At 37.4% G+C, this 15,740-nt stretch overlaps 2 protein-coding genes across 4 annotated transcripts in view; one reads left to right on the top strand and one right to left on the bottom strand.

The window, feature by feature from the left end:
* The first annotated feature begins 1,454 nt into the window (after positions 1-1,454).
* On the top strand, positions 1,455-15,382 carry DRAM1 (DNA damage regulated autophagy modulator 1). 2 transcript variants are annotated; one of them, XM_002196956.7, is made up of 7 exons: positions 1,455-1,777; positions 7,471-7,538; positions 8,691-8,833; positions 10,270-10,447; positions 11,504-11,562; positions 12,657-12,749; positions 14,075-15,382. In XM_002196956.7, the coding sequence occupies exons 1-7, from the start codon at positions 1,632-1,634 to the stop codon at positions 14,117-14,119; spliced, it is 732 nt and encodes a 243-aa protein (XP_002196992.4). In that variant the 5' UTR covers positions 1,455-1,631; the 3' UTR covers positions 14,120-15,382. The 2 variants fall into 2 exon arrangements, with proteins under 2 accessions (XP_002196992.4, XP_030119053.1); XM_030263193.4 differs by lacking the exon at positions 12,657-12,749 and having other exon boundaries at positions 1,647-1,777.
* The window catches only part of WASHC3 (WASH complex subunit 3), a 52,428-nt gene continuing 39,350 nt past the window's right edge, over positions 2,663-15,740 (bottom strand). Inside the window, exons 7-10 of one of the 2 annotated variants that reach the window (XR_012053572.1) lie at positions 7,684-7,767; positions 6,642-6,742; positions 4,641-4,734; positions 2,663-4,141 (exon numbers count right to left, since the gene is read on the bottom strand). The gene's annotated coding sequence lies outside the window, so the exon portion shown is untranslated. The remainder of the gene's footprint in view (positions 4,142-4,640; positions 4,735-6,641; positions 6,743-7,683; positions 7,768-15,740) is intronic. The other variant, XR_012053573.1, reaches the window with a different exon arrangement.

Below are 15,740 nucleotides of genomic sequence, written 5' to 3'. Positions count from 1 at the left end.
TGAATAATGTAAATACTCAACTCACACTTTAGAGTAATTGATTTACTACTTACAAAACTAAAGGTAGTACAAGGAACTTGCAGAACTGTGGATGGAACATTTTTCCAACAATGTGACTTAAATGTTGATGCAGTAAAATAAAGTGAATTCCACCCTCTTTTTGCAAGGGACCAAACCAAAATACTAAATTACTGATATACTAAAAATTAGAATTCTACTGCTATAAATAGAATTACCATCAATATGTTTCTGCTGTTCATTTATTTACAAAAGGAATGGATTTATTTCCTATATTGTATTTCTTTAACTTTCTGTTTCAAGAAGAAAAAGCCCAAGATACCTGATATTGAGGCATATTTAAACAGAAATTTTTAAACCAACATATTAAAATAGCTCAAATATTAGTTCTCTTCCATTATTTTTGCACATAAACAGAAACATAAACAGAAATGGACATAAACTGAAACATAACAGAAACATAAACAGAACATAAACAGAAATAAACCTGTTTTTCCAGTCAGAAGTTTCTGTCACTCAGATTTACTAGAAGGCAGATTAGCTGTGGAAATGTGAAATAAGGATTTGTGGCATGGTGTGAACTATTACACTCAATTTATATGTTAAGAACAAGAGCAACCTGCTACTGCCAAGAAGAAAGTTCTCAACTATCTCCAGTCTTAGTGGTAGAATAATATTTTAAAATACTTTTTTGTACTTGCATTAAGGTATACTGTCCCTAGTATAATTTTTATCTGTTCCTAATAGCTTCAAAGGCGTGGTAAGTACTCACCTTGTGTGCATCCAGGGAAATGTGCACTGAAGGCAAGACCCTCAATATATTCTCAGGGAAAGAGGCAGAGTATGCACACACATGTCACTGTAGCAGAGTGGTGACCTTGCGTTTAGATGTTGGTTTGGAGGGCTGATAACTACAAACAATGAAAGGAAGCAGAAACAGCCTTGACAGATTGTCCACGGCTTCAGGTTAAACCAAAGTGAAAATGCCGAACACGGCATGATTTTGAATTAAACTATGGTTTCCCTCTAAGCATGTGGAAAAGCGAATCTCAGGGAAAATTTGTAAATCAAGGCTACATTATTTGTTTGAAACGAAAGTCCAAGGCGGATGAGGTATGTGCAGGACGCCGGAATGGGACCTGCACAGTTTCTGACCCAGTTTCTGGGACCCCACGGCCTCTCCCGGCCGGCGAGCTGCAAAGAGCCGCTGCACAATCACACTGGAATCATTTTTAGCCCTTTCTAAGGCAACTGTGAAGGCACAAGCCGCCGGCACGACCCGCAGTCCCCGGCAGCATCTCACCGCCCGCCTCCCTGCCCCGACGGGGCGTGTGCGGCCCGGAGAGCCGGCAGCGACAGGGACACGGGCTGCGGGGAGACTTTGTGCGGCCAGAAACCCTCCGAAGCGCTCCAGGTGCCGCCAGCGGTGAAAGGCGAAGGGGCCCACGGCTGTCCTGGCTCTCCGCCGCCGTCGGGGGCGGGGAGCGCGGCGAGAACCGAAAGTGAAGGGAAGCATCCCCGGGGCTGCGGGCGGCGGGGCAGGCACGCCCGGATGCGCCCCGGCACTCGCCGCTGCCGGGCCGTCTCTGCAGGGCGCTGCCGCCCAGCCGCCCATGCCCCGGGCGGCGATGCCGTGCTGCATGCCCGGCGTGGCTTTCGTGCCCGCGTTGCTCGTCAGCTGGTCCTCGGCCGCCTTCATCATCTCCTATGTGATCGCCGTGCTGGCGGGGCACGTGGAGCCCTTCGTCCCCTACATCAGGTGAGGCGGGGGAGCGGCCGAGGTGCGGGAATGGTGTGTGTGTGGGCATGGGCGGTGTCCTGAGGGGCTTCCCGGAGGGAATGTGGGGTCCCCAGGGGAGGAGAGGCAGTGGCGGCGGGGCCTCCCGGTGACAGGGGACACGCTGGGCACTCCCGGCACCCATCACACCTCTAGCACCTCTGAGAGCCACCGGACGCAGACGCTGGAGACACGATGGAAAGGACATGAAAGTTTTCTGCTGCGGCCAGCACAGGCCTGATCCTAGAAAAACTTTACGATTACGTGGTAGAAGTGTAATTTTGTTTGTATAACTCCAGAACTGGGCTAAAGTGCACCGGACGATGACTGGACTCGAAGCCCTGTGGTGGCTTTTGCGGTACACACATCCCCACAAACACTCATTTTTAATTAATTATAGGACCAATGGGTTTTAAAGACTTCCCAAGAGATGCCTGACATCTCTTTTCTGTAAGCTTTTTCATTGAAGTGCAATTCTGCGTAAATAATTCTTTATGCATGGCTTATGTTAACATTTAAATCTAAACTATGAAAATATTAGTATTTATCTCAATAGATTGAAGATTAGCCAGAAATCCAAGAGTGTCTCTGATATACAGAAAATCTAAACAAGGTTTTAAAATATATCTTTCAAGATGCATCTAGACCAAGGACTTTTTGGACATGCACAGTTTCAGAAGACTGCTAACCTGATAGTCACATACAAGAAAATTTGATTGAAAATTAGAGTTTGTCATCATAGGCAAGAGCAAATGACACCACAACCCACAAGAAAGCTGAGCTTCATTGAAACTGAGCCAGAGCAAGTTTGGTTTCATGTTTATATTAGCAAAACTTTTTAAGACTCTCTGCACAAATCTGAAAAGCTCTTGGAAAGCCATTCTTGTACTTGAACAAATACCCTACTGCTCATCCTTGATTACACACAAAGCTCTACTTACACAAAAGTGCTTGTGATCAGTGCAATTTATCCAGTATTAACTAACAAAAATAAATCATTTGATATAACTGTACATGGTTTGTGTTCAGAAATATTTTTAGATCCTGTAGCAAGAAATTTGATAAATTATATTTCTTACATTGAAGCCATGTCATAGAAAAAAATATATGAAAGAACGGGATTTTTATGTTGTTTTATTTGCAATAAAATTTTTGACAGCCCCAGGTATCTCAATTGGGTCATACCTTCTAAAAGGGATGGACCAAACATTTAAGTCACAACTGTACAACTCTAGTGAATGTATCACAGCTGCTACAACTTAATGGAATAACTCCCAGAAAACATTGATCTTATCCTTTAGCTATGGAATCACAATAAAAGTCCATATGCCCTAAAAAACCTAAACAAAACAAAGATATAAGAGGCCGCACCAGTGATTCCCACTCACATTTCAATCCCTCTGCATTTACTAGTAAAGCTTTTTAAAAGTCTTGTTTATGTTGCACCCTTTTAACACCACATTTGGACTAAGGATATACTTTGACTATTGGTGAAGCATTTACAACAATTCTAAAGGCACATGATCTAAGCATAAGCACTTTCTAGAAGATGCACTTGGGAATTATACAAGGTTTTCTTCTGAGTACTCAGGGCAATAGTCATACCATATTCATATTCTTAATTTGCAGGTCATTGCTTTAGTGTAAGAATATGAATCATGTGATTGAGAATGTGATTTAGTAAAACTAAGAGTGTTAAAAAAGAGGAAGAATGTTGCAACATTTCAGTTGTGCAATATCCTAAAATGAAGTATAAAAATTAAATAGAGGTTGTATGGGGAATTCCAGTTATACAAAGGACAAGAATACTGGTAAAGTTTAGTTCAAGGTTTCTGCAATTCCTATATGCATTCCTCAAGTACTCTGTGTATACCTTGAACTAACATTAATTTTATTTGCTTACAATGTAGCAGTTGTCACAGCAAGAGACCACACCTAAATTTGTCACTGGGACTGTGCTAATGTTCCATCAAGTGAACCATATAAATTCAATTATTGGTAGATAAAATGAATATGATTTTGTGTTTTCTAGCAGCTGAGTCCTAAGAGATGATGTGGTTGGTACCTCTGGAGAAATCAGAATCCCTGTAGGTGCACTAGAATCTTCCTATTTTAAACATTTGGGACTTCAGTTTGAAAATAAATAGTTTATGATGGCTCTGAAGAAAATTCAATGATGATGAGTCTTTTGGCCCTAAAATATTTATTCCTTGTCTCCTCCACCTTCTTGTCTTTCCACTCTTCAGAAGACTGTTTGTTTTTAAAATTCTTCTGCACAAGATGGTGACAAAAATGCTATCATTTTCATGCAGGGTTCCTCCTACTTTCCATGGTGGTTGAGCTCACCTATGCACCAATTCAAATAAGTGAGCACATTTTGTTTCAAATATGCCATTTCCTTTTTTCTTTTTCATAAAAAGGAGGGGACTGTCACCAATACATTTTTTGCTAATCTTTTTTTCAAAGCAGCAGACTTAAAGAAAAATGAATATGAATGCAAGTTTTCATTTAGCTTTTTTAATGCAAAATATAGCATTAAGAAGAATGTGTTCTTAAAAGTCCAGTACATAGATTGTGATACAATATTCCTGGTATGAATTTTCTTTACAAAATAATCTAAGATTGTTGAGCTTAAAAATTGTCAACAGCAAAAATCACCTATAAACCCTTAGCCTGAGAAAATACTCTGTTAAAAAATGGAGTTCAGTGCAATTTCAGGTTGTTTGGTTTGCTCCTACAATGTGTTCCAAGAACTTCAAATGGCTTTCTATGTGTATGCCAATTCCATTCTCTTCTCACCTAAAGCCCTTCAAAAGCTTTGAAGTGATTACAGTTCTGTACTTACCACAGAGTGGTTTCTGATTTGAAAAAGTCCTTGAAGATTGTCACAAGTGGCCCATATTTTAAATGGACTCCTTTGTCGTGTTAATGAAAACTCTCTAGAAACAAAATGAAAATATGAAGTTCAAGGCTAAAAAATGGGGTAAATGAAACATGAATTAAGATGATTTTCAGGTGTATCAAACAAACAATCAAAAAGACTTAGTTTACTGTTTTCATCAATTTCACTGCCTAACAAAAACAAGATTAATATAGATTACAAGATGAAACAAGTCTTCAGAAAGCATTACAGCAAGAAAATTCAGGTGAATAGGGATTCCCAATGCCTAACAAGTTGTAGAAACTTGTCTAAAAGCTTGGTCCAAACTTTTGTTGTCTGAGAATTTGGAACCAATCTAGTAAAAAGAAATATATGAATTTTCTCTATTTTTTCCCATCAGCTTTTCATAGAAAAAGATTCTACCTTTTTCCTCAGCTTACTCCTGTTGCTGATAAGTCATCTAAGCAACTTTTATTAAACAAATCCTTTTATAACATAGAAGGGGTTGGAGAGCAAACATGAATTTCTAAAATAATCAAGTCATTTGAGACGGTCATCCTCTTCTGTCCTGAACTTAACAAAATTGTCAAAATCCTTGAGAGTGATTGCTAAAGTAGAAAGTGCTTTTTCTTTTGCATGTGGAGAGCATTCATGCTGAAGTAATTTCCGCTGTACTTCAGAATCTTAGCACTGAAACATAATCCAGCCTCACTGTTGGAATGAAGAGTATTCATCTCCATGAATGATATAAAAAATATCCCTAGCTAGTACCTACATGTCCCATTATACACAGAATCAACATATGTTGGGAAAGAACTCTGAGCTTTCTGAGTCCAACCTATGACTGAACTCTACCATGTCAACCAGACCATGGCACTAAGTCCAGGCTTTCCTTTGGCATTTCCAGGGATGGTGACTCCACCACCTCTCTGGGCAGCCCATTCCAATGTCTAAACACCCTTTCTTTGGGGAAATTTTTTCCTAACATCCAATTTAAATTTCCCCTGGCACAACTTGAGGTCATTTCCTCTTGTCCTATTGCTTGTTACCTAAAAGCTCCACGTGGCTACAGCCTCATATCAGGTGGTTGTAGAGAGTGATAAGGTCACCCCGACCCTCCCTTCTTCAGGCTAAGCACCTCCAGTTCCCTCAGCTGTTCCTCATTGTACTCGTGCTCCAGACCCTTCCCCAGCTCTGCTGCTCTTCTCTGGACGTGCTCCAGCCCCTCAATATCTTCCTTGCAGCGAGGGGCCCAAATCACAACAGCACTTGAGGTGTGGCCTCACCAGAGCCAAGAACAGGGGAACAGTCACTGCCCTGGTCCTGCTGGCCACACTGTTGCTGATACAGGCCAGGATGCCACTGGCCTTCTTGGCCACCTGGGCACACACACACTGGCTCATTTTTGGCTGCTACCAACCAGCACCCCCAGGTGCTTTTCTGCTGGACATCTCTCCAGCCACTGCTCCCCAGCCTGCAGTGCTTCCTGGGGTTGTTGTGGCCAGAGGGTAGGACCCAGACCTTGGTCTTGCTGAACCTCCTACCACTTGGCCTATCAATCCAGCCTGTCCAGATCCCTCTGCAGAGCCTTCCTACTCACCAGAAGATTGTCACTCCCACTCTAGAAGAAAGGTTTGTTTTCAGAATCCTTGCTCAGTGTCCACTACATTTTGGCATTAGCTAAAACTCTTACATGTTCACATATCTGGGAGTAGAATTTTTGGGTGCCTCTGGTCAAACACACTATCCTCTTGATACTGCCCAGTAACTGAAAACTTAGCTTACACTCAAATTACGTACAAATTGAAGAAGTAGATGTTTTTTATTGGCTTGACCAACATATCCTGATCAAATAGATATCAACTGGTTGTATGTTACACAAGAAAAAAATAGATATCAGAGAAGAAAAAATAGTAAAAAGAGGTGGCCAAGATCATAGTACTGTTCTTTAAACAGAGCACTCACCTTCCATAGAAGAGTTCTGCTTGAGGGGACTTGAGCCCACATACTCCAAGGAGTATGTTCATTCTGTGAGGAAAGGGCATTCTCTGGGGTGGATGTTTGCACTTCAGTAGGGAAAAGAGGGAAAAGGACTCTGTGGTAAAATGTTCCATATGCTACAAAACAGATGTTTTATGTACATTATGTCTTTCATATATATAGACATGCATGTTGATATGTATATAAATTCTGTAGGTATTCTCACACTCATGCTCCCTTTCTCTGTTCCAGTGAACTTCTAATTATTCCCTGTAAGGTTGAATTGTTTCATCAGAAGAGACTTACAACACCTTGGAGATAGAGTACTCTTAAGCTGTATCTACATTAGTAAATTAAACAGTTGCTAGGAACATTCCTGGGCATGGAACACAATTTCTCACATAGGGTTAAGCCCTTTTAAGGAAATTAAACCCAATTCTCTCACATCTTAAGAAAGTGATTGCCATTAGATATATTTTACTCTATCACAGTGTTCATTCAGCAGATAAAAGAAACATTAATTCAAAAATGTCATTTATGTAATCATGTCATTCATGAGCAAAGTACAGGTCTGTCACATCTTTGCATATTGCATACAGAAAAAGATGAAATACAGTTCAAAGAGTATGCTCTCAAAATATGCTTTCTTTTTGAAAAGAAGTATTCTCTAGTACAAATGGTGCAGCAGAAGATGAATTGCCTTACACACACAGCAGCAGTTCACACAAGTTATATTTCTCTTGGGATTTCAATTGTCGCATTCATGTTTCACAGGTCTCAATTAACTTTTAATTTGTCTCTCTTCCTGCTTTAGCGACACTGGAACTAAACCTCCAGAGAGCGGTGTCTTTGGTTTTATGATTAATATTTCAGCACTTCTAGGTATGTAAAAGGTATTTGGGTTGACCAGAATAAAGAAATGAGAATTAATGAAAGATACCTGCTTTAATTACAGAAATGTATTCAGTATTCTGCAGAAGAACTTCTCCATAGCCAAATAACAGTATCAGATAGATGTAAGTAATACCTGGAGAGTTGGGTCCTCAGGAGCAGTTAGTGCAGGCACTTGAGTCTCTTCAGAGCACCTCATCAGTGAAAAGTAGTCAGCACACTGGCAAAAAAAGTGGAACAAAGATGGCATGACTACTCTGCAGAAACTCTGATGTAGGGAAACTTTAGGTTCTAAGGTGCTGCAGTAAAGGGAAGAACAGTGTTGAAGCAACACCTGGTTTTCTCTACAAAATAACTGATGTGAATCAGGAAGTTTGGCATTTTCTATTATCTTTTAAAGGATGGAGGATCAAGAGCTGTGTATCTCTGTATGATGGCATTAAGGCAAAATAAACATATTTTACCTTTTATAAGAGCCTCATTCAGTCACAATTTTGGAGTGTTTCATGTAACTTCATAGTGCCTGAGCAAAGTTGCTTGATTTCTTTTTCCAACTGTAGATGGGCTGAAACTGTGTTCTGTGTTCTAGAGCTGTGGAATTCAGTCTACAGCTTACTATATCCTGAAGAGCCATGATTTCCTAATTCAGTACAGGTGTTTGCCAGGAGTAAACTGCATATTAGGGCCAGGCATGCAGTGACTCTACAAAAAGGAATTAATTCTTCAGACTACCATAAAGAGATGTAGTTCTGGCACAAGACTGCATCTCAGAGCAGAATTAGGCATCCCACTTCCAGCTTATGGTTCTTATCTCCCTGTAACATCTGTTCCTAATGTGGAATGACAATACCTCTGTGCCCAAAACACCAGGAGAATGGGATTTAAATTAGTGCTTTTCTTGAACTGATGTGCATTTAGTTCTAGATAGCAATAATATGCAATTTTAAGACAAAGATAATGTTGAAGTTCTATCTGAAAGTTCATCTGAATTAACTTCTTCATAACTCCAGCAGAGTTATGGTAGTGTTATTTATTGTATTATGTTTATAATTTTATTCTGCATGTCATGTGTTACAGGAAAAGCTGTTAAAATGTAATCAATATGTGATCATTGAACAAAACACTTTATTTTTATTTTTTCAGCTTCAATTACAATGTACATCAGATATTTATTAATAGAGAAGCAAAACGAATCATCACACTTTGTTAGGTCTTCATGCAATATGTTTACATTATGTGTGGGATTGATGGGCTGCACTGGAATGGGCATTGTTGCAACTTTTCAGGTATGACCATAAATTTCATAACAAAAATGAAAATAAGATTGTTTTACCATTAAAAATTTCGTCAACTAGATAACAGTGATTAATATTATCCCCATGTGGACCCTTGGAAAATAGAGTAAGAATGCCTTTCTTGCTCTTGCTTTCTTTCAGTAGCTTTTCAGCAACAGACATTTCTTCACTATACAAGAGAATTTTTGCTTGTGCAGTTATGCCATTAAGGAGTTTTCTGTGTGTTTGTCTTATAACAGGTCTGTACTATATGGATTTTTTACTGTAATTTTTTTTTCTGTGAAAACTTGAATGTAAAAAACTTTGCTATTCCAAGTTTAGTTAATTTATAATCAGGTAGGGCAGAATAAGTCAGACTAAGAAAAGCATCTGCATTTTTGGCTGAATGATGGCACACTCACTAGCAGAAAGCTTCATTCTAGAATCAAGTTAAATTTAATTTGCAGGTGGCTTGAGGTATTGCCTTAAAATCTGTGGAAATAGCTGCCTTATTTCTTTTAAAGGATGGTCTACCTTGGAACATTTTGTTAAATACCATTGTGCTCATATAATGACATGATGACATACACAGAAATTGAAAATAAAGATTTTTGGGCCTTCAACAGCCAGTACAGTTTTACATGTAATGGAAATTGTATTTTCAGACAAAAAACCCCTCTGTCTTAGGATGATAACTTGCTCTTTTGCATCTAGGCAGTGTGTGTGGATTGCAAACACCACAGGTACTGTAGTCTATTCTAATCATATTTTACTTTAAAATATCCCTGCTCTTATTGACAAGATTTATATGTGGCACAAAAAAAATATTGAATGATGCCTGACTGAAATAGAAAAACTCTGCTTCAACAGGGAAAAGACAAATCAGGAATACAAAATAATTTTTGAGAGTCAGGGATGCAGAAACTTTGATCCTAATGTTTCCAAAGGGATTCCTTGACAGTTATAACACTGGTTCTTATCTAATCTCTGTTGCGTCTCATTGCCAGTCCATAAACTCCTTCCTCACTTAATTTCTACTTCCTCTACTTTGACCCTGCTTTCCATGTTAAGTGCAGTTAGTAGAAAGTGTTCTGAGCATAATAAAGATCTAATCTAGCTAATCATCTGATCTAGCAGATTTTCAAGCATCCTTAATTGCCCAAGAAGCTGGCAATGGTGGCTTGCAAGCCTTCAATCTTTTCACTGTATATATACAACTAGTGAACAGTACATTCTGATCCCTATTTGCCAATAGAATAACTGAGACATGAAGAGGATGTGAAATTTGCTCAAGGTCAGGTGATGTTTCAAGTGAGGAGATCAAATCACTTTGTATTCAGTCTAGTTCCTCTAATCAGTATGTCATGCAGAAAATTTACATTCATGTGCACTACCTGCTAGTTTTTTCAGGTAATAGCAGCTAACCATTGTGCTGATTCCCTTTCCAGGAGCTGGCTGTTCCCAGTGTCCATGACATAGGAGCTTTGGTGGCCTTTGGCTCAGGTGTTGTATACATCACCCTTCAGTCTATAATCTCCTACAAGTCCTGCCCACGATGGAACACTTACTTTGTGTGTCACATAAGGATGGCCATATCTGTCATATCATGCATTGCTTTCATTACCAGTATCCTTTACAGTGTATCCCCTGGTTTTCCCTTTATGTGTTCGTGGTTTTTCTTTTAAGTTAAATCATGGCTGATAAAAAATAAAAACTAGGTCACATTCTTTACTTAGGGCTCTCTAATGTGTATAATACAGAATGCTGAGAGACCATTAATAGCATAAAGATGAGTTGTGACAGCTTCTAAAAAGCTTTAGCTCTTATTTCAGTGGTATATTGAAAAACAATGTCCAGTATTCTTCACAGAAGCATACACTAGTGAAGCTAGAGCAACTTTCCAATCTCTACTTGAAGGAAAGTAGGGAGGAAAGTCTGAAAAAGGGAGCCACTGCTTCTGCAATGAGCCAAACACACAGAAGTTAAAAACACGGGTGGCATACAAGCCTAAGCAGATGATTTTGATCATGCTGCTTGGTTCTTCACCTCATCAGTCACCTCTCTTAAAGTCACACTGCACAACTTCCTGGCTTTTCCCTTGGCACGATATATTTAGAGTCATCTCACTGATTTAATTGGCCTTGGGTGATCTGCCACTGTTGAAAACTGATTGCAGCAGCTCATCACATGAGTCAGCTACAGCCTGCTTTTGGTTCCAGCAGCTGCGAAAGGGCTTTGGAAGGAGGCCTCAGTCTCAAGGGGAAGTTGTACAAACAGATCAAGGCACTTATTGTGCATCACTGGAAACACATTGTTCCACTTCCAGCAGTGCAGGACTGTGCTTCCACAGTTCTTGATCACAAATATCATCTAAGTTTTGGAGTGTCTGCCTTACTGTCTATACTTTGAATGAACCTACAGAAACCTTCATTTTGTGCAGATTTTTTTTTATGTTTTGATTGCTGTTACCGCCTTGCAATAAGGTGTTTCATTTATTTGTATTCTTAATACCTTGATTTGATATTCTGGTTGTTCAGGGTCTCCTGTGCTACAGAAGGGGAAGATGATCTGGTGGGTTTTTTTTGGTTTTTTTGTTTTGTTTTGTTTTGTTTTGTTTTAAGCAGACATTTTCACATTTTACTCACTGATATTGTATCGTTTCCTTTACACTGTTTTTCCCAGTGATTGTGTTTGCTTCAAAAATTTCCATGACAAAAATTGATTGGACTCCAGGTGAAAAGGTAAAATCTTACTAGGTAGCCAACTTACCGTGTGTGATGTTATTTGGGGAATGCTGCTATATTTATCTTAAAGCACTACAAACATGTCAGAGACTTCAAATAGCACATTATCATGAACAGATTTATGCAATTATGGTTTCCAGTCACTTCTTCATTAGAAAGATGTCTGTGGTGTGGGTAAGAAAACTTGTCATGGCTGATCAATCTTGAAAGAGTTAACTTTCATTTTGACCAGGAATTTGAAATGTTCCCGTAGAAAAACACTATTAAAAATATGGAAATTAGTTGTTCTACTTTTTTTTATAGTCAAGTTTCTTGGAAATGAACTTTTAACGTGAAACAAAAAGTAGAGCAATTTAATTTTGTAGTTTTTGAGGTTTTTTACAACATTGGTTTTCTCAGCTTTTTTCTCATTCTTTAGTAAACAGATACTGTCATAAATATGCAGAGACTGAACTAAAACATAGTAAAGCTAATTTTAGGTATTTGAATTGATTTCAGTGTTTTCAGAATGACAACTATGAAAACTAATTTTTCTTTTTGGGCAAATTTTGCTAAAAGGAGGTATTAAAAAGCAAAGTTAAATTATGCAGAGAGCAGATCCTGCTTGAAGAGCTTAATAAGAGCACACTAAGCAAATAAGTTTTCTATGACAGTTTTAAAAACAGAAATCTTGTCAGGAACTGTCATTAAGGGTAGCCCTCCATTTCAAAACATGGTAAGGATTTGCTCAGAATTACTGAGCTCAGTGGCTCTGAGTGAAAGCTTGGAGCATGGGCACATTAGTAATCTTAACGTTACAACTGAATGTTTTCAGGGTTGTATTATATTCAACCTTTGTTTTGATACTGTGCTAATTGTAGTTTTCTTCTACTGCCTTTGATGGTACTGCACATGACTTAATGTAACATGTGCAACCTCCATAAATTTACTCACCATTCTGTAAAAAACAAAATGTGGATTGACTTTTATGCAACAGGGATAAATCATAAATCTTCCTTGTTGAATTTACTGAAGGAAATGTCTATATCATTCCACCCATATTTTGTTTAGCTGCTTAATCTGAAAATTTGTTTTATGTCTCATTCCATCAGGATTATACTTATCATTTTATGAGTGCAATCTGTGAATGGACAGTGGCCTTTGGTTTCATCTTTTTCTTTTTAACATTCATTAGAGATTTTCAGGTTGGTATCTACATATTTTAGCAGTGACTAAGTGCTATGAATTGTATAACAATGCAATAGAAAATTATCATTCTTTACCTACATAGATGCATCAAAGCTATACAGAAACAAATTTGATAATCACAGAACTGATTCCTGTCTACATAATGAATATTCTCTCCCTTGATTATAAATAATGAAATTCAGTTTAATAGTTCAATGTGTCTGTTCTTGAAAAATTAATAAGTCAATTATTTACCAATCTATTTGTAGAAAGTGGCCCTCTAAAGGTGACATAATAACAAAATAAATGATGCAACTAAAACTTCATTTCTTTCTGCCTGAGAGATTTTAAATAATAATCTAAAGCATTTCAATCATTGATGTTTTACATATTTTGCTATATGTTTTCTCTCACTGCAAAGAACATGAAATACTTTTTGGAAAAGTATTGACACAAAAGCCTTCTGGTTAGGGTAGCTGGATTCAGAGTTAGCCTATATTTTGCTAACCAGTAGCAAACATTTCCATGTCTGTTTAATTTTGAATTAGTACCAAATAGACCATGGCTGTAGGGCTTTTCCTTAATTAAAAAACAAAACAAAGCAAAACAAAAAAACCCTAACAAAATAAAAAAGCTAGGTTCAGCAGAAAAAAAAAAAAACCCACTTCTTTTGGAAAAAATATAGTTGTCCAAAATTACACAACATATGATATTAAAGGTATATAATTGCCTTCTAAAACTGACAGCATTATTGAAGAACAATTCCAAAATGTATGCATCATTTGCATCATTTAATGCATAATTTTTGGGGGGAGGTATTTATTTCCAGTCCATCACTCTCTGATGTCTATGCATCTCTTTTATCAAAGGTCAGATGCTTCCCTTGGAGATAGAGATTTGCAGGACAATGCAGTAATTCTCAGAATATTTACAACAATCCTTAGTTGATAATTCTGCTTCAGACACATAAGAACTTTTACTAAATATAAATATTATGAAAATAAGAGAAAGCGATGAAATTAAACAAAATGGAATTGTGTACATTTTAAATTACAGGCTACAATATAGCATGAATCCAATGTTAGTGTTTGAAAATGACAAAAAGATTTTTTAGATTCTACTCTTTTTGTCATAACCATTGCTCAGAGAAAACCAAACTATTAATTCAGTAAAAAATGTCCTGCCACACTCAAAGAAAAATAAGATTTTTTTCTAATTTTCCCACAGTATTATTTCACTTTAACACTTTTTTCTTTTGTTTTGTTTCATCTTCTTGTACTTTATATTGCAGAACTGTAAAAGTAAATTATCTTAAGCTGATTTTGCTTTATTTTTCTTTTAGAGATTTTCTTTAAGGATATCAACAGAAATACATGAAGAATCCTGATAGTGAAAGAACAATATTTTATATCTATGAATATTCTAGGTTTCTTTTTACTTATAGAAAAAGTGGCAGAGGCACAAGGAATAATAAGGTTGTATTAAGAACCCATGCCATTAACTCTGCACCAGCAACCACTAAAAGATTTTAAAAACCCAGAGCAAGTTCCTCCTGCCTTTCTGCAAAATTTTGTAATTTTCATATGGTTTGGTATATTAAAAATACTGTAATAAAAGCAATATCTAAAAGCACTGGAAAATCACTCAAGGACTTGATCTCCTCAGCTCTTACATTTTGGACATATCTGTGCTTTTTATTTTGCTGTAATGTGATTGGTAGCATTAGTTTTAAACTTGAGAAAGTATATTTTGCAAAGAGGGAACTGTAAAGGCAATGGAAATCACTAGGACTGAATACCTACTCTGTTAAGTTGCAAGGGCTGGAGAAGATGGTGAGAGCAAGAGTGGGCATCTTTGTTGGAAGAAATTTGAAGTTAGCAGATGGCAACACTACGCTACATGTTTCTGATACTGGGCACTGTAATGCAAATGCAAATCCTAAGAGAAATTTAAACTATAGTGCTTGAAAAATGTTTTCTAATCATCACTTCAGTACATGTTGTAAAAATCCACCCCTTTTTCCCTTTTATGCACTGATGGCCACAGGAAACAAAAGATGGAAGTGGGAATAGAAAGTAAATTTACATTTAAGCATGACGTAATAAAGATTAATCTTATTGCAATTTTGTTAATATAAAGCAGGATTTTCCAGCCTGTGTTTTATCTACAATGGAGTGAAGAAGGTCTCAAAAAATGAGACTGAATGGAAAAATAAAAAGAGGCAGTAGTTTTCAGGTGCTTAGAAATAAATGTATGAGTATTATATACATAAAACTGAATTAAAAAACAAATCTGGAGAGCATCTGTAATGAAGATATTTGCTGCTATAGAATTACTTCTGTAATGGAAGACTTGGAAAGGAACTAATTGAGAAGTCAGATGTTACAAGTATCTGCAGGCAAAAGGTTTTTTTCATGGACTGATTCACCACCTCCATTCAGTGCATTACCTGCTTGGTTGTGAATTGCGTTCTCTGAAAATTACATTTTCCACAATCTATCACAGTTTATACAGAAATATTGATGATTTTCAGTTGCTAATATCCACTAACTAATGCGTGTTTGGAGAGTGATGTCTTTAGTCATCTGTTGATATTTCTTTTAATGTGTATTTTTAACTGAATTAAATTCAGCTGTTTCACAACTAAAAAGGTTGATGTTTTATTTATAAGTTCTTCCAGATAATAACAGTAAAAGTGTTTGTTCTTTACTGGAAGATTTGCCTTCCATAGTATTCAGGTTATCTTGCAGAGGTTTATAGCAACAACCAAGTTAAAAATCAAATCTAGTACTGACTAAAGGAAGGACCTTATGTCTTGCTGATTTGGTATCCTGCAAGGGACACACATTCCTTGAAGTGAAGATAATAAAGTAAATGTGTATCAAAAAAGTGACATCATGTTAATTTCTAGGCTCTGTTAAGAAAAGACCGTATTTCCTAGTGTATGGTATATTAATTTTTTGAATTACTTTTTATTCTTAACTTCCATAAAGTAAAGTATAAGAAGC

This window comes from Taeniopygia guttata, chromosome 1A (assembly GCF_048771995.1).
Source record: "Taeniopygia guttata chromosome 1A, bTaeGut7.mat, whole genome shotgun sequence".
In the NCBI taxonomy this organism is placed as follows: Eukaryota; Metazoa; Chordata; class Aves; order Passeriformes; family Estrildidae; genus Taeniopygia; species Taeniopygia guttata.
The sequence above is the reverse complement of the archived record's forward strand: the minus strand, read 5'-3'. Positions and strand labels throughout refer to the sequence as shown.